The following is a 25,128-nucleotide window of genomic DNA, read 5'->3' on the forward strand; positions in this document are numbered from 1 at the left end:
ACAATTTTTTTAAGAAAACCTTCGACTTAATCATCACTAAAGCATATATAGTACTTGTCTCCCAGTATAAACAATGAAGTATGGTTTAGGAATCTTCCCACGAGACAAAGAATTAATCTGATAAATAAATAATCAAACATCACACAGCTAAAACCCGTAATCCATTGACTGAGAAGGCCGAAAATGTGGCTCTAGCCCAATCGAAAGGGCCAAAATTTCCAGCTAGTAGCCTTATTTCGAGCATGACTCGGGAAAATATAAAACTCCATTGCTGCTGCAATTGCCCATTTTCTATGCATCTATTTTACTCTTTTATTTATCATGAAAATTAAACTCATCAAAGTCCGTTATTATTATTTTTTTGGGGGGCCGAAGGGTCTAACTTGCTATATCATCAAATGATTTGATTATTGTAATTTATAATAAAAAAAACAATAACAAGAAGTTTATTACTTGCAGATCCCACAGATAAGAATTGCTCTGGTAGTAACATATGGGGATTAGGTTCCTATCATAAGGGAGGGAATTCTTGCTACTATTATTAGGTATCTTCACTGCGTAAATTAGGCTCACACAATGGACTAATTTTGTGCTATGATTTGTGCATAGTTAATTGGTACTGGTATCTGATAAATATCATCATATGCATATCAGAAACTAGAGTTAATTTTAATAGTTACTGGTTTCTGCTAAATATAATAAATATTTTTATATGAGAAACGAGACTACCGGTACTATTGTAGTCGTAAATCAGGAGAAAATTGATGGGAGTGTCTGTTTTTCCGTCACTAACGTTCACCGTTTCTCACCTCCGTCATTCAAAATACTTGTGAGTCTACTCCAACGTGAATGTTAACGGCCGATCACAGTGTGCCCTTTTTTTCTTCATCTCTCTGTAGTTCGAATAGATGATTGGAGAGGGTTTCCTGTGAAGATCTTCCACAGTTCTTTACGGATTCAAAGCTAATGTTTTTAAGGTAATCCTTGTCAAAGATCCCTCTCTTTTTCTTCACCTGTTTTATAGTAATAGATTTTTAAGTTTTCTCACAATTTTCTTTTAATTTTTCTAAGCCTTTTTACCTGTATAGTTCTTCTCTCTGACGCTTGGAACTGTGATTTTGTAGCTTATGCCCGTGTAAGTGATGATCTGATCAAAAACCCAGTCTTGTTTTCATTTTTTTTTTTTTTTGGGTTAATTTTGAAGCAATTTATATTAGGATGATGTTAGGGATTATGGACAAGGGTTTATTGTGAGAGGGATTGTTGAGGGGATATTGGTCGGTCAAATAGTTGCATAGAGAAATTAGTATTAGTGCTAGATAACGAGAACCGTTGTTGGAGATTACTGATTGGAGTGAAGCATAATGGGAGAAGATTTATTGACCAATTTAACCATTGAGAATTATCCATCAACGTTTTTGTCCATGGATTCAATTGCCAACTCTCATGATGACTCTGACCGGGATATGAGTAGGCAGAGTGCCCTGCAGCCGCCCGATATTAATCTCCCCTTTTCTGTTGAGCGTAGTCCTCCACCTCAGCCATGGAACCATGAAGCCTTTGATATGCTAGAGGTTGGTCTGGGACACCAAATTACTGACCCTGATAAGCTCCTTGAATTGCCTAAAATTGTGCGAAAGTGTGCTAAGAGGCTGGACAGTGTGTGGGGCGCTTGGTTCTTCTTTAGTTTTTACTTCAAGCCAGTTTTGAAGGAGAAATCGAAGTGTAATATTGTTAGGGATAGTAATGGGGTTTCTGGCTTAGATAAGTCAGATCTTCAGCTTGATGTCTTTTTGGTTCAGCATGACATGGAGAATATGTATATGTGGGTGTTTAAGGAGAGGCCCGAGAATGCACTTGGGAAGATGCAATTGAGGAGTTACATGAATGGACATTCTCGCCAAGGTGAGCGTCCGTTTCCTTTCAGTGTGGATAAAGGTTTTGTAAGGTCTCATAGAATGCAGCGGAAACAGTACAGGGGTCTCTCCAACCCTCAGTGTGTTCATGGTATTGAGTTGGTTCCATCTCCTAATCTTGTGGTTATGGATGAGGAAGAGCAGAAGAAATGGATGGAATTGACAGGTAGAGACCTCAACTTTTCTATACCGCCTGAAGCTAAAGACTTCAGTTCATGGAGGAACCTTCCAAACACAGATTTTGAGCTTGAGAGGCCTATTCCGGCTTTAAAGAGTAATCTACAGGCCCCTACAAAAAAATTGCTTAATGGGTCCGGCTTGAATCTGTCCACTCAGCCTTCAAATCATGTAAATGGCAATGGGATAGATCTCTCTTCTATTTGCAATAAGAAAAGGAAAGATATTTTTTCACCTGGAAATGATGACGATTGTTGCTTGGCTGCCAATAATTCAGATCGACACCAAGATGCAGATATCCACCCTGTTGAGCCTCCCTGGATGGGTGAATTTTCAGGGGTAATAAGGAATGTATATGGACCTGTTACAGCTGCAAAAACCATTTACGAGGATGAAGAAGGATACTTGATTATCATCACCTTGCCTTTTGCAGATCCTGAAAGAGTAAAAGTACATTGGTGGAACAATCTAACTCATGGTATTGTGAAGATATCATCCATCAGTACAGCATGTATGCCTTTTATCCAGAGGAATGATAGGACATTCAAGCTGACTGATCCATCTCCTGAGCACTGCCCTCCTGGAGAATTTAAAAGGGAAATTCCACTTCCCACTCGAATTCCAGATGATGCCAAGCTAGAAGCATATTTTGACAAAAGTGGAACTGTGCTCGAGATCAAAGTTCCTAAACATCGCACGGGGCCAGAAGAGCATGAAGTTCCCGTGTGCCTCCGCCCTCCAAATGAGTTTGGCTTATCTTGAAGACGTTTTTCAGTTTGCGTTAAGGGTAGACAATGTTGTCAATTTCCTTTACATTTTAGAAATTTTTATGAAAATAGAGAGACCAAAAATTCCTCCTCACTCATAAGATAGTATTTTAACTGTCTCCAGAACAATTGTTTTGGTATTGTCTTTTGGAATTGGTATAGTTGTACTGATGGTTAGTTATGAGTTGCAAGGTTGAAATTCATTGATCAGAATTCTTGAACCTCGCTTCTTGTTTGTCAGTCCATATATATATACTGGGGTCGGGGTAGTTTTGTGCTGATGGCATCCAGAATGTTGAAGCATGTACATGTTCTTTTATTGGCCCTTCCCTGAATAGGAGAAAGAAAATAGTGAATGCACCTGAATGCGTACACCTTGATGTGGGCTCTTCTTCATTTTGCTATTGGGCCTCCTATATGTATTTCCATCAAATTGATGGATGAATTCGTATTTATAATACTACTGACATTGGAATTATGCAACTCCTGCTGTTATTGTTTTAGTAGATTTGGAAAAAATGTATTCATGCATAATGTTGAAGTATTTACGTGTTCCTTTATTGATCATTTGCTGAGGCTTTGTTCTTTTGATGCCTTGGGCAAAAGAAATTAGTGAATGCAGCTCAATTCAGCAACCATGGGGGCTTCTCTTCTTTCGGCTATTGGGGCTCCTAATGTAATTCAAACTAAGTGATGGATGAATTGGTATTTTACAATATTGTGATGTGATAAATGACATGAAGGCCATGTATTTTAAGTTGTTTGTCTTGTCAATCTATTCGCGTTATGGATTGCCTAAAAGCGATTGTTGTGTAAATACTTTAGCCACTGCCTTGATTGATGCTAACATGATGAAGCCTCCCCCTGCCACTTGGAAGTTGCACAATGATTAAAAGGTGCCTTGTCAACAAGGCATTTGTTGTTTTTTTTTTTTTTTTGTGGGTGCCTAATAAAAGTTTCTTAGCGTGCATAATCCATTTCTGAGTTCTGGCTTTCTGCACTATTCAGGGGATTATTTTTCTTTAAACAGTTTACCACCAGCCGCAGAGAGGTACCCATTGTCACCTGAAGGTGTTTTTTTTTCCTGCCAAAGAGAATATTAAAATTTTTTACGCAGTTTCTAGCATACCAATTTCAAAGCCAACTTGACTAACATCGACAAGTTACTTGTCTAAACCAATGGAGTGGAGGTGAATGCTGGCAATTTCAAAGTACTCGTCTTATCCACTTGAATGGAGATATAACCGTTCTACATCTCTGCCAGAATGTATTATGATCCCTCTAGTTTCAGATATAACATGAAATCCACGTAAAGGCTTAATAGCTTATAGCGGCCACTGGACTGGACAATTGCGAAAATGCTCTAGTTTCATCGCTCCTCAGCGAACGGCCCTTTACCATATATGAACACCATTTAATCACTGTGTGCCGAGATTGCAGACGTGGTTAATCAATTTACGTCTTAGGATAGTCAGGTAAAGCAATTCTGGTGTTTACTCATACAAAGTTGTGAACCTGAAATATTAGTTGACGACTTAACAGTAATACGGGCCAAAAAAAAACTGATTAACGAGATGTATTGTCTAAAAATTTCAATTAATAAGGGTAAAAAGAAAAGGGGGCATAAGGAGCCCAATTCATAACTATCGCCAACAAAAGCAGTATTGTGCACTGCAAAATCGCCTGATCATTATCTTTAATCAACTTCCTCAATCTTTGGTCCTGCACCACTTCCACCGCCAACAGATGGACCATCCTCATCCATAGCTCCCCCCATACCACCATCAGCACCACCCTGGTACATCTTGGCTATGATGGGATTGCAAAGGCTCTCCAGCTCCTTCATCTTGTCCTCGAATTCATCTGCCTCAGCTAGCTGATTACTGTCAAGCCACTTGATGGCCTCCTCTACAGCATCCTCAATCTTTTTCTTGTCGGTGGGCTCAAGCTTGGCACTGATCTTCTCATCTCTTATTGTGTTCCTCATGTTATAAGCATAATTTTCTAGGGCATTCTTCGTATCCACCTTCTTCTTGTGCTCTTCATCTTCAGACTTGTACTTCTCTGCCTCCTGCACCATTCTCTCGATCTCTTCCTTGGAAAGCCTGCCCTTGTCGTTGGTGATGGTAATTTTGTTCTTTTGACCAGTGGTCTTATCTTCAGCAGAGATATTAAGGATACCATTTGCATCCATGTCGAAGCAAACAGTGATTTGAGGAACACCCCTAGGCGCAGGAGGAATACCACTCAATTCAAACTTTCCCAGCAAGTTGTTGTCTTTGGTCCTTGCTCTCTCACCCTCATAGACCTGAATTAAAACTCCAGGTTGGTTATCTGAGTAGGTCGAGAAGACTTGCTCTTTCTTTGTGGGGATGGTTGTGTTTCTGGGAATCAAAACAGTCATAACTCCACCAGCAGTTTCCAGACCAAGGGACAGTGGAGTAACATCCAACAATAACAAGTCCTGCACCTTCTCATTGCCTTCACCGCTCAAAATTGCAGCTTGTACAGCAGCACCATAAGCAACGGCCTCGTCAGGGTTAATGCTCTTACAGAGCTCCTTCCCATTGAAGAAGTCCTGCAACAATTGCTGAACCTTGGGAATCCGAGTTGATCCTCCAACAAGTACAGCATCATGTACACTGCTTTTGTCCATCTTGGCATCCCTCAAACACTTCTCCACAGGTTCCATACACTTCCTAAACAAGTCCATATTCAGCTCCTCAAATCTCGCCCTTGTGATTGTTGTGTAGAAATCAATACCCTCGTACAAAGAATCAATTTCAATTGTAGTTTGAGCAGTTGACGAGAGGGTCCTCTTTGCCCTTTCACAAGCAGTTCTCAACCTCCTCAATGCTCTTGGACTCCCGCTGATATCCTTCTTGTTCTTCCTTTTAAACTCCTGTACGAAGTGATTAACCATTCTGTTATCAAAGTCCTCACCTCCCAAATGGGTATCACCAGCTGTAGCCTTGACCTCAAAAATACCCTCCTCAATTGTGAGCAAAGAAACATCAAAAGTACCACCGCCCAAATCAAAGATCAAAACGTTCTTTTCACCAGCGCTAGTAGCTTTCTTGTCAAGCCCGTAAGCAATGGCAGCAGCTGTGGGCTCGTTGATGATGCGCATAACATTCAGGCCAGCAATGACACCAGCATCTTTAGTTGCCTGACGCTGCGAGTCATTGAAGTAAGCTGGAACTGTAACAACCGCATTCTTGATTGTCGTACCAAGATAGGCCTCCGCAACCTCCTTCATCTTTATGAGCACCATCGATGAGATTTCTTCAGCTGCGAACTGCTTTTCTTCGCCTTTGTAGTTCACCACTATCATTGGCTTGTCACCAGGACCAGCAATCACTTTAAAGGGCCACAACTTCATGTCATTCTGCACTGACGAATCACTGAACCTCCTTCCTATCAATCGCTTGGCATCTGAAATCCACGAAAATCAAAGTATCACAGATTAGATACAACGGCTCACATTCTGCTATTTTGCATATCAGAATTACCACTACTCTAGATGATCGCTTGAAACCTAACATATAAACCTTAATCAACCCGAAACAGAACCTGAAATACAACTTCAATCCGCCAGAAACACACACCTTATTATCTCTCTCCCTCTCTCATTTATTTCTTTCTTTCCCTTTTTTTCGTTATATGAACTAAACTCAAAATCTCATAATTAAAGACCCAAACTCAAATCATCCAGTAGCACCCACCTTCGCTTAAGAAAAACATAACATGCAAGAAATTCAGAGGCGGTGATCAACCAAACTTCAAAAAATTAGCTCCAGGATTCATACTTTATTGATGATCCACCACATCTTACAATAGAAATTAGAAGATTCAAACTATTTGATGCATAAAATAACAAGTAATAAAAATTCCGAAAGCATTAAGCAAATAGCGAAAAAGAAGAAAGAATTGCATACCAAAAACAGTGTTGGTGGGATTCATAGCCACCTGATTCTTGGCAGCGTCACCGATGAGACGCTCCGTATCAGTAAAGGCAACATAGGACGGCGTCGTTCTGTTTCCTTGATCATTAGCTATGATCTCGACTCTGTCGTGTTGCCAAACTCCGACACACGAGTAGGTCGTCCCCAAATCGATCCCGATTGCAGGCCCGTCACCTTTTCCGGCCATGTTTCTCTCAAGAAATTCAACAACAGCGTACAAAATTCAATAGATTATCGAAAAGAATACTTTTGCTTGTTAGCAGAAGGAAAGAATAGTGGTTAACAAGACTAGGAACTTTTTCCTTGAATGGGAAAAGTGGTAGACGGGGACTGGGTTATAAAGGAAAGTTTGATTTTCCAGAACGTTCGGACAGAGAGTTGTGAGCCGTCGGATTGGGCTTTTTGGGTTGATTAATTAACCATTCCCGCCTCCCCTTTTCCTGGCGGTTTCAACAAGGGTCACTCTGGTTGGTTCGAGAAAATTCGGGTTTGCTTTTTGAGTTTTTCATTTACTAGTAGAAGTCAATTTGATGACCAGAACAGGTGTGGTGTGGGTCGTTGGAAGATCTTGGGTCGTTGAATTGGCTTTTGATAGGACCGTGTCGGCGTTTCATTTTAGCGCGTGCAATTGGTGTGCTGTTTTCCGTAATCGGCCAATCAGTTGGATGCCATCTTTGCCGCTTGCCAAGTGGGGAAGCAAAACATTTTCGTGGACTACTTTCTTTTTGAGTTAATTTTACTTTGCCGGCACCATCTGAGTGTACCGAAATACTACTAGCACTTAATGTGATTCCGATTTCTTTTTTTTTTTAAAACATGTGATTCCGACTTCTGATTCATTGTCAATTGTACTGATCAATTTTACCTCGTCCTCTCGTATTATAGCTAGGGATGGCAATGGGGCAGGGTTACTTCCCCTATCCTCCGCCTCATTGTCAAATAATTCCCCCCGTCCCCCGTCCCTTGCCCCCCACCCCCCGTGGTCCCCCGCGTTTCCCGCGAAAAAAGAAATCAACTTATCATAAAATGTTCATTTACAATAATTCACTGAATTTTTTATTAGGTTGCACTTGATTGCCCCTCTATGTATATCTGATTTTTTAGTTATCAGCCCATCTCCTGACCAAAATATATCATTTGGAGTTATTTCAGCATTATACATATATCCATGGTTATCTTTTTTTTATATAATACTAAAATGTTAAACCATTTAATTGTCGTAAAACGAGTATTAGAACATAAGATGCCAGAGATTCATATCCAAAGCCACAACATAGCTTTATAACAACATAGAGCTTTTCCCATTAAGTAATAGCATTCACAGGTCTCCTGAACTAATTAGCTAAAGATGACCCCCACCATAATAAGTTATATCCATGGCTATCTAAAAGGATTGAACAACTCAAAAATTTATGCACACAAAAGCCTAGTACATGAAGCAAAAAAAAATCAGAAGCAAGCCTATACGAAAAACAAAACTCTCCTCGTATGTCCAAGCATTTTTTAGAACTAACAGGAGAGAGGAAGAATTCCCAAACACTAACAAAAAATACCTTGAACAGTTAGGGGTTTTGTTACTTTTGTGTATTTATATATATATATATATATATATATTTTTTATATGCGGGGGATGGGGCAACATACACCCACCCCATCCCCCGCCCCGTTTTAAGGCGGGGGTAAATATTTTGCCACCGCCCCATTTGTACACCCGCGGGGCGGGTGCCCGCCCCCATTGTCATCCCTAATTATAGCCCCCTTGTGTTGGTGAAATTCTCCTTTTAGACATTCAGCTTGATTGCATTGAAGTTTTCTAACGTAGGGGTGCTACCAAGCCACTTACGAGTGGTTTGATCAAAAGTTTGGCTTGAAATCGATTCGATCGAGCTGCTCGTTATACGTAACAAGTTAAGTTCGAGTATCGAAAATAAATATTTGAGTATTCGATGAGTCCAATTGAGTATTTGTATTATTTATATATTATATATTTTAATTATATAATGATTATTATGTGTTCGTACTTTAAAAAATTTACATAAAATAATGTTTATTAAAAAAATGATGGATGGAAAATGGTAATCTGATAAATCTAAAAAGTAAAAAATTAAAAACAAGAAAATAATCACAAGTATAGACTCGAGCTCAAACTCAAGTAGCTCGAGTTTGATATTTACTCGAGTTCAAACGAGTCGAGTTCGAGTTTGATTTTCATTATATCGAGTAGAGTTCGAGTTTCAATTTCTGTACTTATTCGAGTTTGAACTCGAGTAATAATAACAGTGATCAAGTTCGAGTTCGAGTATAGTGCTACTCGAACTCGAATCGACAACATCTTTATTCCTATGAAGAAAAATTTACATGATCATATTTTTTAATTATTTTTAAAATTTAATATATATCAAAATTTAATTATTTTTATTTAATATGCATCAAATTATTATAATATTTTTTATAAAAAAATTCAAAAAATAGCAATCCAAACGAGATTTTTTTTTCTAGCACTCCTTTGGTAGTTGACGTGTGTCTTGTAAAGAGCTTGTACGACTAAGAATTAAGATTAATATTGTACTTTTTGGCCGATGAATATTGCCTTTTTTTTGTCAATTAATATCACCTATGCATGGCCCTAGATTACAGCTTGGATATGTCATATTTATGATGCCATAAAGAAAGGAAAAAGGGAAAAAAAAATTAGCCGACAACTCTCGATGCACTTTTGTAATCGTTCTTTGTTGTGTGAGCTTGACACATTGACCCTCAAGTCCATATATAGGTTTGTCTTTGCTTATTATATTACCATTTTCTACGCTAACAACGTATATGGAGCATTTTAATTTAAAATTTTTGTAACGAGTGTCCATTAATTATCCATTAGACAAATCCTTTAATTTAATATTAATAGATTAAAATGAATGACATGTAATCTCTGTTTGTAAATTTTAAAAATTTCTCTTTGCATATATACGCATTTAGACCGGTTAGTATTAAAAAATTACATTATCAATACATCAAGTCTTACTTGTTAGGAGCAAGACCACAGTGATTTGCACATACATCCTGTATGACTATCTACCATCTTGTTGGTGGAGAGTTACATGGGAGAATTGTCTAGCTTCAATCATCTAAAATAATGTAAGGCTTAATAAAGACGTCCAGCCTTACCAAAATTACAATTTTTCTATACCAAAATTACAATTTTTCTATATCCGCGTTACTCGAACAAGTGTATAAGGCCATTCTCAATGTTATTGTTTTGCTTCAAAATTTGCTCATTATGTAATGCATCGAAATTATTATGCATAGTGTCACTTTATTTTAGCTAGGCTTGAAACTTAGATTCTTACTTGATTCAGAGTTTTGATAAAAACTTTAGATAATAAACAATGACGGACATAGGAGCATGGGTAGGAAGTAGGAACAGACGCCCCTTAATTGAAATTAAATCATTTGCCCCCTCAATGTTTATGATGAATTATTTCCAAATCCCTTCTAGTTTTTCTGTACAAAATGTTCTCTTAAGTGTTATTTTATTAGTCACTGGCCATTTGGTCCGGTGGTCATCCCCTTCTTTGGGGATGCTGGAGGTCAGGGGTTCAACTCCTGCCTCCCACAACTTGCCACTCTACGTGGCTGGTCTTTGCCCCCGCGGGGTAGTTCGAGCGGTCCGCTCCCCCTCCTTAGGATATGGCGATCTTCCTGACTTGTCTAGGGTTCGAGTCCCGTGTCAGGCCCCAACGTCTAAGGGATGTCGTTTGGTGAGGAGTGCTGTGCGTTTGGTGATTGTATTGCATAACGTCTTAAACGACGTAGTTAGATTAATTCAGTTAGTTAGAGTTAGTTGCAACAGACAACAGAATTGTATAAGATCCCATTCATTTGCTGTTATGGGATCATCAGAAACTTAATACCAGAATCACTTTCTATCTCTTCTCGGTTAATCTCTCTTGCCTTCTCTCTCTTTTCACTCAATTCTCTCTTCTCCCCAAATTCTTTTCCCAAATCTGCTACTGACCGAACCTGGCTCAGGAGCTCTTGCCTGACAATTGGTATCAGAGCAGCCGATCCTTGGCTGCTGGAGGCACCACCCATGGCTGAAAACACCAGGTATCGTTCTCTGGAGGAACAGCTCAAGAAACAAGAAACTCGACTTCAGGAGGTAATGGAGACCATGGCCGCAGCTCAGACTTCCTGCCAGAATAGCTTGCAGCAGAAATTTCAGGAGGAGCTTGGGCAGAACAACGCGAAGGTAGAGGCGATGGTAGGCAACCTGGACCAGAGGTTCAGTAAGATGGAAATGAAACTCAATACGCTACTGAAGGTGATGATGAAAGAAAAATGTATGCCGGAAACAGAGGCAGGCTCATCGGAACCACTCCTACCGACTCCTCCACCGCATTTTAAGCTCATGACGTCCACAGAGGTGCATGGAGCTCAACCGGAGGTTAGAGCTAAGATTTTTACTCCCAGCTTGCCAAGACTTGAAATGCCTATGTTCGCATATGGTAATCCTAGAGAATGGTTGAGGAAATGCCATAAATATTTTTTGAATTATCAAATACCTGAAAATCAAAGGGTAGATATGGTAGAAATGTTTTTAGAAGGGAGAGCTGATAATTGGTTCCAGGGAGTTAGACTGGAAAAACCTAGGTTGAATTGGTCTGAATTTTGCGAGCTGTTGTGTGAAAGGTTTACAGGGAAGTGGTCACGTGATGTGGTTGAGGAATTCAACAAATTACAACAAAAAGGGACAGTAGAAGAGTATGAGGAGAAGTTTGAGGAATTGAAAACGCTCATGTTGATCAGGAATCCTAGGCTGGATGAAGGTTATTTTATATCCAGTTTCATTAGTGGTTTAAAGGATGAGATTAAACCAATGGTCAAAATGTTCAAACCACAGACTCTATCCAAAGCGTTTGAGGTTGCTGAATTGCAGGAATGCTCACTGGAAACCATGTCCAAGCAACCTACGACCTCAGGAAGGACTGCGGTTGAACCTAAGTACGGGATGTTTAGAAACCACAGTAATAGCCAAAACAATTCCAGCTCCTATAAACTTACTGCTATTGATCCTACTAATAGGAAGGTTGACACTAGATCCAGAGAAGTGAGTAGGATTTCAGCTGAGGAAATGCAGTATAGGCGTAAGCATGACCTATTTATAGATGTAGGGATAAATTTGGAATTGGTCACCAGTGTAAGTCTGGGGGATTGAACTGTGTAGGTATAGAGGAAGAGGATGAAGCTGAATTCGAAGATGCGGAAGGAGAACAAGATGAGCTGACTGGGAGGGTAGGAGAATTGGCTGAAGTGTCACTGAATGCTCTAGCAGCAGCAATACAGAGAAAATCTATTTTGCTACTAGGCAACTTAGGGGGAATACCTGTCAAGATCCTGGTGGACACTGGTAGTTCTGACAGCTTCATACACTATCAATTGGCTAAGTCTTTTCAGCTCCCTTATCAAACAGTCAGACCTTTTACTGTAACTTTGGCAGATGGCACTGACATCACTAGTGGCACAATTTGTCCAGGTGTTAGATGGTTAATACAGGACTATCAGTTCCAATTCGATCTGAAGATAATGGAGTTAGGGAACTGGGATATCATCTTAGGAGTTGACTGGATGTGTCAATTCAGTCCCATCACTTTTGATTTCCATGCACTCAGTATTGCTCTTAGCAGCAGGGGTGACTTATTACATCTCCAAGGCTTCATTAACCAACCTGTGATGGAACTAGTAAGGGGTAAAGATCTTAGAACATTTATACAAGAAAAACAAAGGAGCTGTGCCTCTCTACAGGTGGACTCCCAAGGCAATCAAGAGGAGGATATTCCAGAACAAGTGGCCTCAGTCTTGCAATAGTACTCTCAGGTGTTTGAAACCCCTCAAGGACTGCCTCCTGAGAGGGAATTAGATCATCAGATTACCTTGAAGCCAGGAGCAGAGCCATTCAAACTTAAACCTTACAGGTACCCCCACGCACATAAATCTGAGATTGAAAAACAGGTGGCTGAAATGCTTACAAATGGGATTGTTAAGCACAGTTGTAGTCCTTTTGCTTCTCCTGTGCTGTTGGTTAAGAAAAAAGACAATACGTGGAGGCTATGTGTGGATTATAGGAAGCTAAATGAACTTACTGTCAAGGACAGGTTCCCTATCCCAAACATTGATGAGCTGTTGAATGAACTACATGGGATTAAGTACATGTCTAAACTAGACCTCAGAGCTGGATATCATCAGCTGAGAGTCAAGACAGCAGACATACCTAAGACTGCTTTCCAGACACACCATGGCCATTTTGAATTTTTGGTGATGCCATTTGGCCTCACTAATGCACCAGTTACCTTTTAATCTTTGATGAACAGAATATTTCAACCTTATATGAGGAAGTTCGTATTGATTTTCTTTGATGACATTCTGGTTTATAGTCCTACACTGGAAGCACACGCACAGCATTTGAAGATTGTGTTAAGCATGTTAGTTGACAACCAGCTGTATTGCAAAAAGTCTAAATGTTCTTTTGCTCAAACTTCAGTGGAGTATCTGGGACACATTATTTCTGAGAAAGGAGTGAGTATGGACATGAGTAAGGTGGAATGTATCCAGTCATGGCCTACTCCTGGCACAGTTAAGGACTTGCGAGGATTCTTGGGATTAACTGGATACTATAGAAGGTTCATTAAGGGATATGGGATCATCTGCAAACCATTAACTCAGTTGCTGAAGAAGGAAGGCTTTGTATGGAGTCACAATGCTCAGTTAGCATTTGAAGATCTCAAAAGGGCCATGACTACTGCACCAGTTCTTAAAATGCCAAATTTTGAGCTTCCTTTTGTGATAGAAACTGATGCTTGTGGTGTGGGCATTGGAGCAGTGTTAATGCAGCATGGCCACCCCATAGCTTTCATTAGCAAAGCCCTCTCTCCTCAGAACTTAGGGATGTCTGTTTATGAGAAGGAGTTGTTGGCCTTAGTGTTAGCAGTGACTAAATGGAAACATTACCTTGTGGGGCACTACTTCATCATCAAGACTGATCATCAGGCTCTTAAGTATCTGTTGGAGCAAAGACTTACCCATCCTTTACAGCACAAGTGGCTTACCAAGTTACTTGGCCTGGACTACGAGATTCAGTATAAAAAGGGGACTGAAATGGGGTAGCTGACGCCTTGTTTAGAAGGAGGTTGGATGGAGGAAACGAGGAGCCAGACAAATGAAAGCACCTCTGTGTGCTCTCAGCTGTGCAACCAATTTGGGTGAAGGAGCTAGTGGGGAGTTATGATGGTGACATTGTAGCTTTGGATATCATGTCTCAATTGTTGTTAGACCCTAATGCTTGTTCAGGGTACCAGCTGGAGAAAGGATTGCTCAAATTCAAGGAAAAACTGTATGTGGGAGCAGCCAATGGAATCAGGCACAGTTTGCTCAAGGCTCTACACGATTCAGCTGTTGGGAGTCACTCTGGTCAAAGAGCCTGTCTACAAAGGATACAATCTATATTCTACTGGCCAAGCATAAAAAGGGATGTTGTACAGTTTGTTCAGGCTTGTGATACTTGTCAGAGGAATAAGCATGAAAATGTCCATTATCCAGGACTACTGCAACCACTTCCAGTTCCTCAACAGGCATGGACACACCTGACTATGGATTTTATCGAGCAGCTGTCTCTATCTAGTGGGTATGATACCATTCTGGTAGTGGTGGATCGTTTCACTAAGTACAGTCACTTCATGAAGTTGTCCCACCCTTATTCTGCACACCAGGTAGCTCAGTCGTTTCTTGACCAGGTGTATAAGTTGCATGGTCTACCTGAGTCCCTTACCTCTGACAGGGACAAAGTCTTCATTAGCAAATTCTGGCAGGAGTTGTTTCGTGCCTTGGGGGTTGGATTGCAGTATAGTTCATCATATCACCCTCAAACTGATGGTCAGAGTGAAAGGGTTAATCAGTGTCTTGAAAGCTACTTGAGGTGTATGTGTAGTGAACATCCATCCCACTGGAGTACTTGGTTGTCTGTAGCTGAGCTGTGGTATAATACAAATTTTCACACAAGTCTGCAGCTGACCCCTTTTGAAGCTTTATATGGATATAAACCATTGCATCTACCTTTAGGACCCTTCCATGATAGTGTTGTCCCGGCAGCTGTTGGTATGGTACAGGAGAGACTTCAGGTTCTAGCAAACATCAAAGATAATTTGGCCAAGGCTCAGAATCGAATGAAACACTTTGCTGATCAAAATAGGACAGAGAGGTCCTTTCAAGTAGGTGAATGGGTCTTCCTGAAACTGCAGCCTTATAGACAGCAGACAGTGGCCATCAGGAAGAGTTTAAAATTGTCTCCTAAGTACTATGGACCCTTCCAGATTATTGAGAAGATTGGTGCAGCAGCTTACAAGCTATAGCTTCCGGAGAAGGCCAGAATACACCCAGTTTTCCACATTTCTCTGTTGAAGAAGAAGGTTGGGGTAGGCCAGGGCACTGAACCTACCCTGCCTGAGTTTGATGCTTCTGACCAGTGTATTTTACAGCCGGAGAGGGTAGTAAGGAGGAGGGTTGTTCTACGAAACTCTCAACGCATCATTCAGTATTTGGTCAAATGGAATCATTTGCCAGAAACTGAGGCATCTTGGGAGGACAAAACGTTCATTGACAAGCAGTTTCCTGATTTTTCAGCTTGAGGACAAGCTCATTCCTTATCAGGGAGGGAATGTCAGGCCCCAACGTCTAAGGGATGTCGTTTGGTGAGGAGTGCTGTGCGTTTGGTGATTGTATTGCATAACGTCTTAAACGACGTAGTTAGATTAATTCAGTTAGTTAGAGTTAGTTGCAACAGACAACAGAATTGTATAAGATCCCATTCATTTGCTGTTATGGGATCATCAGAAGCTTAATACCAGAATCACTTTCTCTCTCTTCTCGGTTAATCTCTCTTGCCTTCTCTCTCTTTTCACTCAATTCTCTCTTCTCCCCAAATTCTTTTCCCAAATCTGCTACTGACCGAACCTGGCTCAGGAGCTCTTGCCTGACATCCCGCTGTTAACGTGTTCGGTGTGAAGTGGGGCCTCCTCTCCCGGATTGCAGGGGATTAGTCGGGCCCCGTAAGAATTGATCCAGACACCCCTGTGTAGACAAAAAAAAAGAAGTGTTATTTTATCAGTAAAAATAGTTTCCTTTTACTAGTACGACTATATATATTTTTTGGAAATAATAATATAACTCTAATTTAACATACAATTCATGTAATTACTATAGAATACAATTACTACTAGTATAACTATATTTATTTACACATTTACACGCACAGGCATGTGGTCAAATAGTAACCCCATAACTAACAACTTTATCCCATCTTTTTTCCAACTCCATTAATTTTATTTCAAGTATTATTCTTTCAACATCATTGATCCTGGTTCGCCCCCTCAAATTAAAATTTTGTGTCCATTCTTGTAATTATGTACGAGTTCATATATATATATATATATATATATATATATATATATATCCCTAATCCATTTACAAGCTTCGTATTATTACATGCATACGTACTCGTACGGGTCATACGGTGTAAGTACCAAACTTATCCATGATAGCAGCCAAGAAGCTAATTTAACCACTTAAACAATCTTGGCCTAAATATCATATCATTTCCATCAAATATAACCCACCATTTTCCTTGCTTTTATGCGGGAGTAGTGTACCGACCGCGCACGAGTCTTTGCCAATTTCATTTTCCAGCCAAAAGAAAATTTTAAAAAATTGCCAACTACAACGGAGTAGTACTACTACTACTTAGACCAAATAAATAAATAAATAAAATATATTAAAGATTCGGATAACACACGTCCAAATATTTTTATCCCACACTTGTTCTCCACTCCCCCGCAGGCTGCAGCTCCATCATCATCCATCATCCACAAAATTTTCCTCTTCCTCCCACAACACCTCTCGTTCCCCTTTCCGCTCATGAATTGAATTCTTCTCTCCTCTAATTTCCTCTCGCGGAGGAGAAAAGAATTCAATTCCTCTCTTTGATTTGAATTTTCCCATGGCGAAGACTATAATTTCTTCTCCATCTTTTCTCGGAACTCCACTCCCTCCCCTCCCTCGCCATGCTTTCCTCCCTCAACGCACTAGACTTATCAGTACCACTAGAGTCAAATTCAGCCTGCACGAGCTTCCTCCTCCAATTCACAACTCAATAGATTTCGGCGCAATTGTTAGCCGGGCCGAGAGCTTGCTCTACACTTTAGCTGATGCAGCTGTGGCTGTCGACCCGGCTACTGGTGGCGCTGCCTCCGACTCCACTACCGCTGTTGCTCAGAAAAGCGGAGGCTGGTTCGGCTTCATTTCCGAAGCCATGGAATTTGTCTTGAAGGTTATGCTCTTTTTACTAGTCCTGATTATCCGTTAAGCAGTGATTTCTGCCGAACTTTTATTTAGTTATTTATTTATTTATTACTGATATAGCTGGGTCCTTGAGAAAAAAACCTGTTAACCTCGGGTTGATTGATGAATATGTCACGTGATTGCCGTAATCTGTTTGCGATTACTGCAAATTGATTGGGCTTTGATGGATAGTTTGCGTGTTGCTGTGAATATTAAGTATGGTATTAAGTATTGAACTATGGTACAAAGTAAAGATCAATTTGAGGTTATTGATGAGTGTGCAAAACGACACAAATGAAGTCGAAATAAGTAAAATTAGTATGCAAATTACTTTCTTTTAAGTGAGGCGCAATCGAACTTTCATGAAAAGGTTTTGATTCGCAGAGGTTTATCCATCTCTGTTCTACAAGGACTTATCATTTCATTGGACCTATAAGTGGAAAATATCACATTATTTCTTGTTTTGTCGAGGCTAAGTCGAATGTTTAAGGAAGGAAACTAGTTTAGAGAGTATTGTGCTTCCGTTACCTCAAGTTAAATGAAAGCTTAATCCATTTTCCTGCTTTATTCCGTTCAGATACTAAAGGATGGGCTTTCAGCTGTGCATGTGCCATATGCCTATGGATTTGCCATTATTTTGCTAACTGTCATTGTAAAAGCTGCCACCTTCCCTTTGACCAGACGACAGGTGAGGTTTGGTGCCACTACCATCAAATCAAGAAGACATTCACTTTTGGGCTGATTGGAAGAATTTATTGAACTAAAAGATTGCCACGCCAATTTTGCATTTGCGTCCTAGACTATTGCATCCTCTTTCCCCTAATGTCATGGAATTCCATGTTCATCAGAACATTCTAATTTGATAAAGAATAATGTTTTGGAAGGTTGAATCCACCTTGGCAATGCAAAATCTTCAACCAAAGATCAAAGCAATCCAACAAAGATATGCAGGAAACCAGGTCAGTTACCTTTCTAATTCTATTCTTATTATAGAGAAATCCACAATTCTTGACACTGAAATCATGGTCTTATTGGTCAGTTAATTGTAAATTTCTTCTAAGATGAAAACTGAAACTAGCAGTAACTCTATTTTATCCTATCATAGGAAAGAATACAACTTGAGACAGCACGTCTCTATCGGCAGGCAGGAGTTAATCCTCTTGCAGGTAAATTTGGGTTAAGCATTTCAGTTACTTATCTTTTGCAATAAAAGCATGGACTTGTTAATTTTTTATTTTTTTATTTCCATTTTTTTTGCCTTTACTTAGTCTTATTACGAATGTTGTAACTGCGAGAAGCTACTATTCTGATTTATTATAGACTTGCACCTTTACTTAGGATGCTTAATTTGTGGCTTGACCCTCTACTGCATTCTCAAGGAAACTGAGGCAACTATACAAAATTGGCATCTCAAGATACTCAAAGCTGTTGTGGTTGTTCTTGGGCATTAATTTATTTCAATGCCATTGCTTATTATGTCATCAGCTTCAATCCTAGTTTAATTGTTGTTACTGCTGAATTGCTTGAAAGCTTCCTTGAGCTTGTTCCTCAAATTTCTTCTCCCAAAAAATCAGCTAATCTAGTTCTAGGTTCACGTGATCTGTTATCTCCATTTTGATATTATTTATTCAGGTGTTGGGATTGTCATGCTAACTACACCAGTGCTTTGAATGGTTAACAGGATGTTTCCCAACTCTAGCCACAATACCAGTCTGGATAGGTTTATATCAAGCTCTTTCTAATGTGGCAAATGAGGTATTTGAGAATAAAAGTCATTTTTTCAAAGTGATTTTAATGCGGATAAATTTTATGTGTGCAAAAGTAGTGACTGCAGAATTATTGTGCAAAATTATGAATTATAGGGACTATTGACAGAGGGTTTCTTTTGGATCCCTTCTTTGGGAGGCCCAACTACAATTGCTGCACGCCAGAGTGGTTCTGGAATTTCTTGGCTCATTCCATTTGTGGTAATTAATTCTTTGCAATCCTATCATGTTCTTCTGGTGAAGTAATACTTGATCCTTATTTTTTTATTGCATTTGTTTTTCATATGGTGATTTTTGACTATCATGTGTATGATACACTCTTAAAGAGCCATCATTTGAAAAGCTAGTTTATGTTTGTGTCAAGTAGCAAGGGTCATACTTAATTGGTTCCATGTGGTTGCAGGATGGGCATCCTCCACTTGGTTGGCATGATACTGCAGCATACCTTGTTCTGCCTGTCCTCCTAATTGTTTCTCAATATGTATCGATGGAAATCATGAAGCCTCCTCAAGTAAGAACTAAATTCATCTTTGATAATTTGCTTTCCTTCAGCAATCTTCCCTTTCCTAATTTTGTTTTTGTTATTTTGGTAGACGGATGATCCGGCACAAAAGAACACTCTTCTTGTTTTCAAGTTTCTTCCATTGATGATTGGTTACTTTTCCTTGTCTGTTCCATCTGGATTAACCATTTACTGGTAAGAATCGCCAAGCAGTTCACGCAACCATGTGTATGTGTCCCTTGCACGTTTCTCTTTTATAGCGTCAGTATCAGTGCAAACTGCTTGGATACACTGGATCAAGAATTTCTAAGTTGACAATGGTCACACAGTTCGAGAGAACAGTTATCTTTTCGTTTTGAGAATGAGAAAGTTCTAGTTATCTCTTTTTGGGTTGTGGGATTAGTTAGTATTTCCTGGTCTAAATATATGCTTGCATTGTCTGACTAATGTTGGTGATGCATCCAGCCACTGAACCTTGGACTAGAACTGTAAAGTGAAGTCTCTACATGATTATTTTTTATTTTGAAATCTCATTATGCATTTATAGGCAACTCAACTATGAGTTTGGATACCACTTTCTTGTTGATCTTTTTCAGCTAGGCTATGCTGCTTTATGCTGGGGTCTGTTTGATGCTTTTTTTCTGATGACTGGGATCAGTATATCATGCATATTGCTTTCATTCATGAAACCTTTTTGTTCATTTTGCTGCTGGAACTAAAGTTGAATATACCTTTCTGCTAAGAGTTCTTTGTTGTCACAAGCATCTTCATCAGACATTTTTTCATATAAAGTTTGAGCATGCTTACCACTAACTCTCGTTATATTTGCCCTTGACATATGAACCTTAAAATCAGTCCTTAAGGGGTTGGCACTAAATGTGATCCTCTTGTTGGATGAATAGGTTCATAAATAATGTGCTGAGCACGGCACAGCAGGTATGGTTGCGGAAATTAGGTGGTGCAAAGCCTGTTGTAAGTGAGAATGCAAGTGGCATAATCACTGCTGGACGTGCAAAACGGTCTGCTTCCCCGCCTGAGCAAACTGGTGAAAGGTTTGTGTCTTATATTTTAGAGTTGATCTGTTTTCTTTGAAACGCTTCTGGTAGTCCCTTAATGGTGAAATAGGGAAAATTTTCAGATTCAGGCAATTGAAAGAGGAAGAGAAGAAGAAAAATTTGAGCAAGGCTGTATCTACAGTAGAAGTTGAGACATCAGTGTCTGTCTCTGATTCTGGAGACGAGCCAGATGAAGAGGCCAAGTCCAAGGTAAAATTCAGCTTGTAATGGTCAACCTAATGAGCTAAAGTTTACCTGGGATTCCCTGAAAACGTTGACAATGAATTGTTTTATTTACTGGTCAACTAGGATTGAGGAGTCAGAACTAAATCCTCAACCTCTTTGTTGTGCATTGGCCTCTATCTACTCATCGCTTTCCATGTTCAATGTTTTATAATTAAGGACTTATTTTATTTGATGAAGCATATTGAGGTTATATATTAATCATCTAGTAAATTTCAATAGATTTTTATTGTAGTTATGTCCACATTTCTCTGTCTCAATGATTCATTAACGGAATTTCATGTCATTTTCTTCTTTGTTTCATCAGGCCGGCCAGGTAAGTTTCATAGATTATAGGAATTTTTGAATAACCTGACATTTGCATGTAACAAGTGAAATTAGCTACAACTTTGACTTGCGCATTGACTGCTGTCTTTGTCTTTATCAAGTTTATAATAGTCAAAGATGGGACATGGAAATCTAGTTTCCTTCTTCTTATGAGTCAAAACTGAGATGAAGTGATGAATGCGACATGCTTATGGTTTTGTGGGGCAGCAGAAGTAGAGTGGGCTCACTGTTAAAAGTGACTTAATTAGCAACGAATGGACTTCTGACTAAATTTAGTCATTGACAAGACCTGGAGCTTAGATGCATACTTTCATGTGATATCACCATATGCTTCGGAACTTTGAGAGAATTCTGAAAAACATTAAAGAATGTTTTGTTTGTGAAGATTAAGTATACCATGGCTGCCCAAAATGAGGATTTCTTTTCTGCGTCCTGAGTAACACACTTAGATTAAAATCTACTAGTACAGCACACAATATCCAGCATTTTTCTGTTAGCTCGGGAGATGGCTATCCTGGAAAACGATATGGAAATTGATGTAAAAGCATAAGCTCTTTGAGCTTGACGAATTCACCTTAAATCAGGGAATAAACAATTTCTTAGGACCAAATTGGAACTAATACTACTTTTTAGGAAAATAAATCTAAAGATCTTTCTTTTATAAGTCTCTTGCATTGGAGTATCATATCTGCTTAAATGTTGCTGACAGGATAATGAGGTTCTGGAAGAGGCTGTTGCTTCAAGCGCTGGTAAACCAGTTCCAGAATACAGTAGACCAAGGAGGAGTAAGCGGTCAAAGAGGAAGCGCGCGGTATGATAATCTTATGCTAAATTTTGTTAGTTGTGAGTTAACCGTGTATCTCTGAACACTATGTACTTTAGTCAGTGTATAGTGGCCATTTTTCATGCTGGTCATTTTTTTGGAATTGTGCTAGCTGTACCAATTAGTCAATCATTTGATAGCTCGAACAAACCACATATTAATGACAATAAGGCTGCTTTTTCTGGTTTATTAGACCTTATGTATAATTACAAACTTTCAGATGTTACGAAATCCTATGACATTGAATATCAGAGTGAAGGGCACTTAGTAGTTTAGTGGGCGAATTGTATGTATTTGGTACTTGAAAGCTTCAAAGACCACTTTTATCGCAGGACATTTGCAAAGTTGTTTCTCATAAATCTAAAACATTTTTTGGCTACCCTTTGGCATCTAAATATTAAGTTAAAGAAGTGGAACATTTCTGCCCACATAATCGTACTTTTTGAAAGCAGATTATGTCTATTTGGCAAACCACAGGGAATAACACAAATTTGGCTTTTATTGAACGGGTTATTAATTTCCATCCTTGAATAGACTTTGTTTCCAAGCATGTGTTTCCAGGTTGAGATGCGAAAGCATGGCCTTGTGGTGATCTTCTGGTTTTCTTCACTAATCTGATGCTTTACTTATGTTTCTAATTCTTGCTTTGCTTTGATATCACTATCCTTAGAACTGACTGCTATTTATCTAATGTAGCAAACATGATTTGAATGTCAAAGATTACCCGCTTTTCTACAAAGCAATAATCCTAAGCATAAAGTTCATCTGAATTACAAAGATACATCTAACCTCCTGCAACTTCGAGAAATATTGTGTTCCCACAGTGAATAAGTACAATGATCGCTTTATGTCCTTGATGGTGGGAGATGGTTTCCACTTGGGTTTGGTCCAGATGGTGCTTTACGTGTTTTCTTCTCATTTGCCTGCATGAATTATTCATCCTTTAGGTATATAATGAGCCACACGACCATTTTGTTAAGTAAAATGGTGATAAAAAGATATCAAAAGAGAGTAGGCAGGAGTACTTCACGTACGAAATTACTTGCAGTGTGCCCCATTCTGGATCTTGAGTTGAATTCTGCAGGGCTGATCTTGAGATCAACTGTGGAAGTGATTCAGAAAGTAAACTTCTTAAGACAAGACATGTGCATGTATATATACTCCTTAAACTTGCTCCTTATTGATATAAATAAGACTCAACATTATGTTAACGCAAGAGAATCTGTAGGAAAAAAGGGAAGAGTTTGGGCTGGGGGGAAATGGGGACCAGTTGCATACCTGATTTTGTAGCTTGAACCTTGGAGGTGAAAGTGAAATGGTGTTGAAATGTGGTAAGTAGAAGCCATAAAAAGAGAAGACGATAGAGGAACTGGGATATCTTCATATTAAGCACGGTCACTTTGAAGGCGAAATGGTATTTGAAGTCGAGGATAGAAGTGGGGGCTCATTTCAAGTAAGAGGAGAAGACTTCCAACTTCATATGTTTGGCAATCATTAGGAACTTGAAAACATGGAATCTTTGTTAAAGGCGCTTTGGATCCTATGCCATTTTCACTCCAGTGATAAGGTGAGGGATCTGAGCTCTCATTGTGAGTTGACTTCTTTCCAGTAATCATTGCATGCATGATGAAGTGAAATTTATACATATTTTCTTTTGAGTGCTTGAATCATGATGCTGGTACCCACTATTATAATTTTGAACTTTTTTTTATATATATTTTTTGAACGGTGTTTGCTTGTACAAGTAACATTTTGTTTGCTTTTTGACATTGTGGATTGTTTCTTGGTCGTGAATGTACTCTCATACCTTGTGTTAGTAACTGGACTTGCATTATGAAGGAGAGAAGAAGACACCCTCCATTCCAACTACTGTCTGACCCTTCTCCAATAGATGTTGCTTTTCACCTTCTAATTTCGTCAGAGTTCAAATTGTCTCTTACTGTTGTTGGGTGAAAACTGCTTATTAATCTCTTTGAAAAAAAAAGTAGAGGTATCAATCACAATTCAAATATGTTGATCCGTTCAAACTCGCCCGCCCACCAATAATTCACCCATTTATTTTGAATGGATTTAAATGGATACTCAATTAGACTCGTATAATTGATGGATAGTGGGTTGATTCGATTTATCAATTTATATCCATTTAAAAATAATTATATATTTAAACTCGACTTTTAGTGAGCGTTAAGCAAATAAATTTGAATTTCTTAATAATCTAATAATAATAAAATCCTTTTATTTCTTATCAAAAAAATGCAAAAAATAGGGAAGAAAGTAGAATTTTATGTGCCTCATAAATGGGTAATTGAGTACATCCATACCCATATATTAAATAGGTATGAATAGATATCCATTTGTACTCATTTATTTAAATAGTTATAAATGAATTGAGTCAATTATATCCATTATCCAATTATGACTTGCCCGAGTCACCCACTTTGACACCATTGAAAATATCAATCAACTATCTCTAGAGTGATTGACTACCACTTATTTTTGTGGGATGAGAGGTTAAGGATTTAAACCTTACCTCCCATCACTTTGTCATTAATGTGACTTCTTTAAGATCCATATGGATGCATATGGTACGATGGTAATTTAGTTTTCGTCGATTCCTTTTGATTCAGTTGTTGGGTCACCTATTATAGTAGGTTAGAGTAGGAGTAGTCACCCCCTAAAATAGATTAGAGTAGGAGTAGAAATAAAGTAGATGGTGGAGATTGACAAAAAATAAATAAATAAATAATGTCACAAATGAAAACCCTTTCACCTAGTGCTGGTCCTTGGCAGCTAACCACCTCAAAGGTTTTTGGCGGGAACTTTCCACGCAAATTTGTTTTATCTCTTCAATGGGTAATGATGAGATTTAATAAACAAACAACACGCTAAAGTTGCCTGATAAACTTGTTCTATAAAAGGGGAACTAAGATCAGGCTTTTTTACTTTGACTTCCGAGTACAAAGTGGCCTGCTCCATGCCGTTAATGTTTTACACAGGTGACATTTAGGTGTACAGCATAATGGCAGTGTTTGACTTGGGCAATTCACAACGAAACAAATCTATGATGCAATACACGGTCCTGTATCACCTAGAAGGCCCCCGATCCCTACAGATAGCCTGAACCTCAAGTGTTGCCAGAGTTCTGCTAATTTACACATAAATAATTGTTAATGTACGCTTCGGATTGTTTATGCGAGTTTGGCC

At 39.1% G+C, this 25,128-nt stretch overlaps 4 protein-coding genes and 1 long non-coding RNA gene across 5 annotated transcripts; 3 read left to right on the top strand and 2 right to left on the bottom strand.

The window, feature by feature from the left end:
* Positions 1 to 769: 769 nt before the first annotated feature.
* On the top strand, positions 770 to 3,073 carry LOC113766477. The gene is made up of 2 exons (XM_027310690.1): positions 770 to 977; positions 1,125 to 3,073. Exon 2 carries the CDS (start codon positions 1,365 to 1,367, stop codon positions 2,853 to 2,855), a length of 1,491 nt encoding a protein of 496 aa, XP_027166491.1. The 5' UTR covers positions 770 to 977; positions 1,125 to 1,364; the 3' UTR covers positions 2,856 to 3,073.
* A 1,393-nt stretch (positions 3,074 to 4,466) lies between these two features.
* On the bottom strand, positions 4,467 to 7,138 carry LOC113761029 (heat shock cognate 70 kDa protein-like). The gene is made up of 2 exons (XM_027303834.1): positions 6,799 to 7,138; positions 4,467 to 6,295 (listed from the first exon to the last, which is right to left on the bottom strand). The coding sequence occupies exons 1-2, from the start codon at positions 7,010 to 7,012 to the stop codon at positions 4,557 to 4,559; spliced, it is 1,953 nt and encodes a 650-aa protein (XP_027159635.1). The 5' UTR covers positions 7,013 to 7,138; the 3' UTR covers positions 4,467 to 4,556.
* A 3,774-nt stretch (positions 7,139 to 10,912) lies between these two features.
* Positions 10,913 to 13,176, top strand: LOC113774658. The gene is made up of 3 exons (XM_027319252.1): positions 10,913 to 11,966; positions 12,047 to 12,561; positions 12,697 to 13,176. The coding sequence occupies exons 1-3, from the start codon at positions 10,913 to 10,915 to the stop codon at positions 13,174 to 13,176; spliced, it is 2,049 nt and encodes a 682-aa protein (XP_027175053.1).
* Positions 13,177 to 16,685: 3,509 nt separating this feature from the next.
* LOC113760858 (inner membrane protein PPF-1, chloroplastic) lies at positions 16,686 to 22,172 on the top strand. Its single transcript, XM_027303594.1, has 11 exons — positions 16,686 to 17,197; positions 17,786 to 17,896; positions 18,093 to 18,167; positions 18,314 to 18,374; positions 18,890 to 18,963; positions 19,071 to 19,175; positions 19,378 to 19,485; positions 19,568 to 19,671; positions 20,379 to 20,528; positions 20,615 to 20,741; positions 21,811 to 22,172. The coding sequence occupies exons 1-11, from the start codon at positions 16,868 to 16,870 to the stop codon at positions 21,916 to 21,918; spliced, it is 1,353 nt and encodes a 450-aa protein (XP_027159395.1). The 5' UTR covers positions 16,686 to 16,867; the 3' UTR covers positions 21,919 to 22,172.
* A 225-nt stretch (positions 22,173 to 22,397) lies between these two features.
* On the bottom strand, positions 22,398 to 23,574 carry LOC113750450. Its single transcript, XR_003464655.1, has 3 exons — positions 23,203 to 23,574; positions 22,959 to 23,026; positions 22,398 to 22,847 (listed from the first exon to the last, which is right to left on the bottom strand). It is a non-coding gene; the product is annotated as an uncharacterized LOC113750450 (long non-coding RNA).
* Positions 23,575 to 25,128: the final 1,554 nt, after the last annotated feature.

The sequence above is a fragment of the Coffea eugenioides genome, chromosome 1 (genome assembly GCF_003713205.1).
Source record: "Coffea eugenioides isolate CCC68of chromosome 1, Ceug_1.0, whole genome shotgun sequence".
NCBI classification, from domain to species: Eukaryota; Viridiplantae; Streptophyta; class Magnoliopsida; order Gentianales; family Rubiaceae; genus Coffea; species Coffea eugenioides.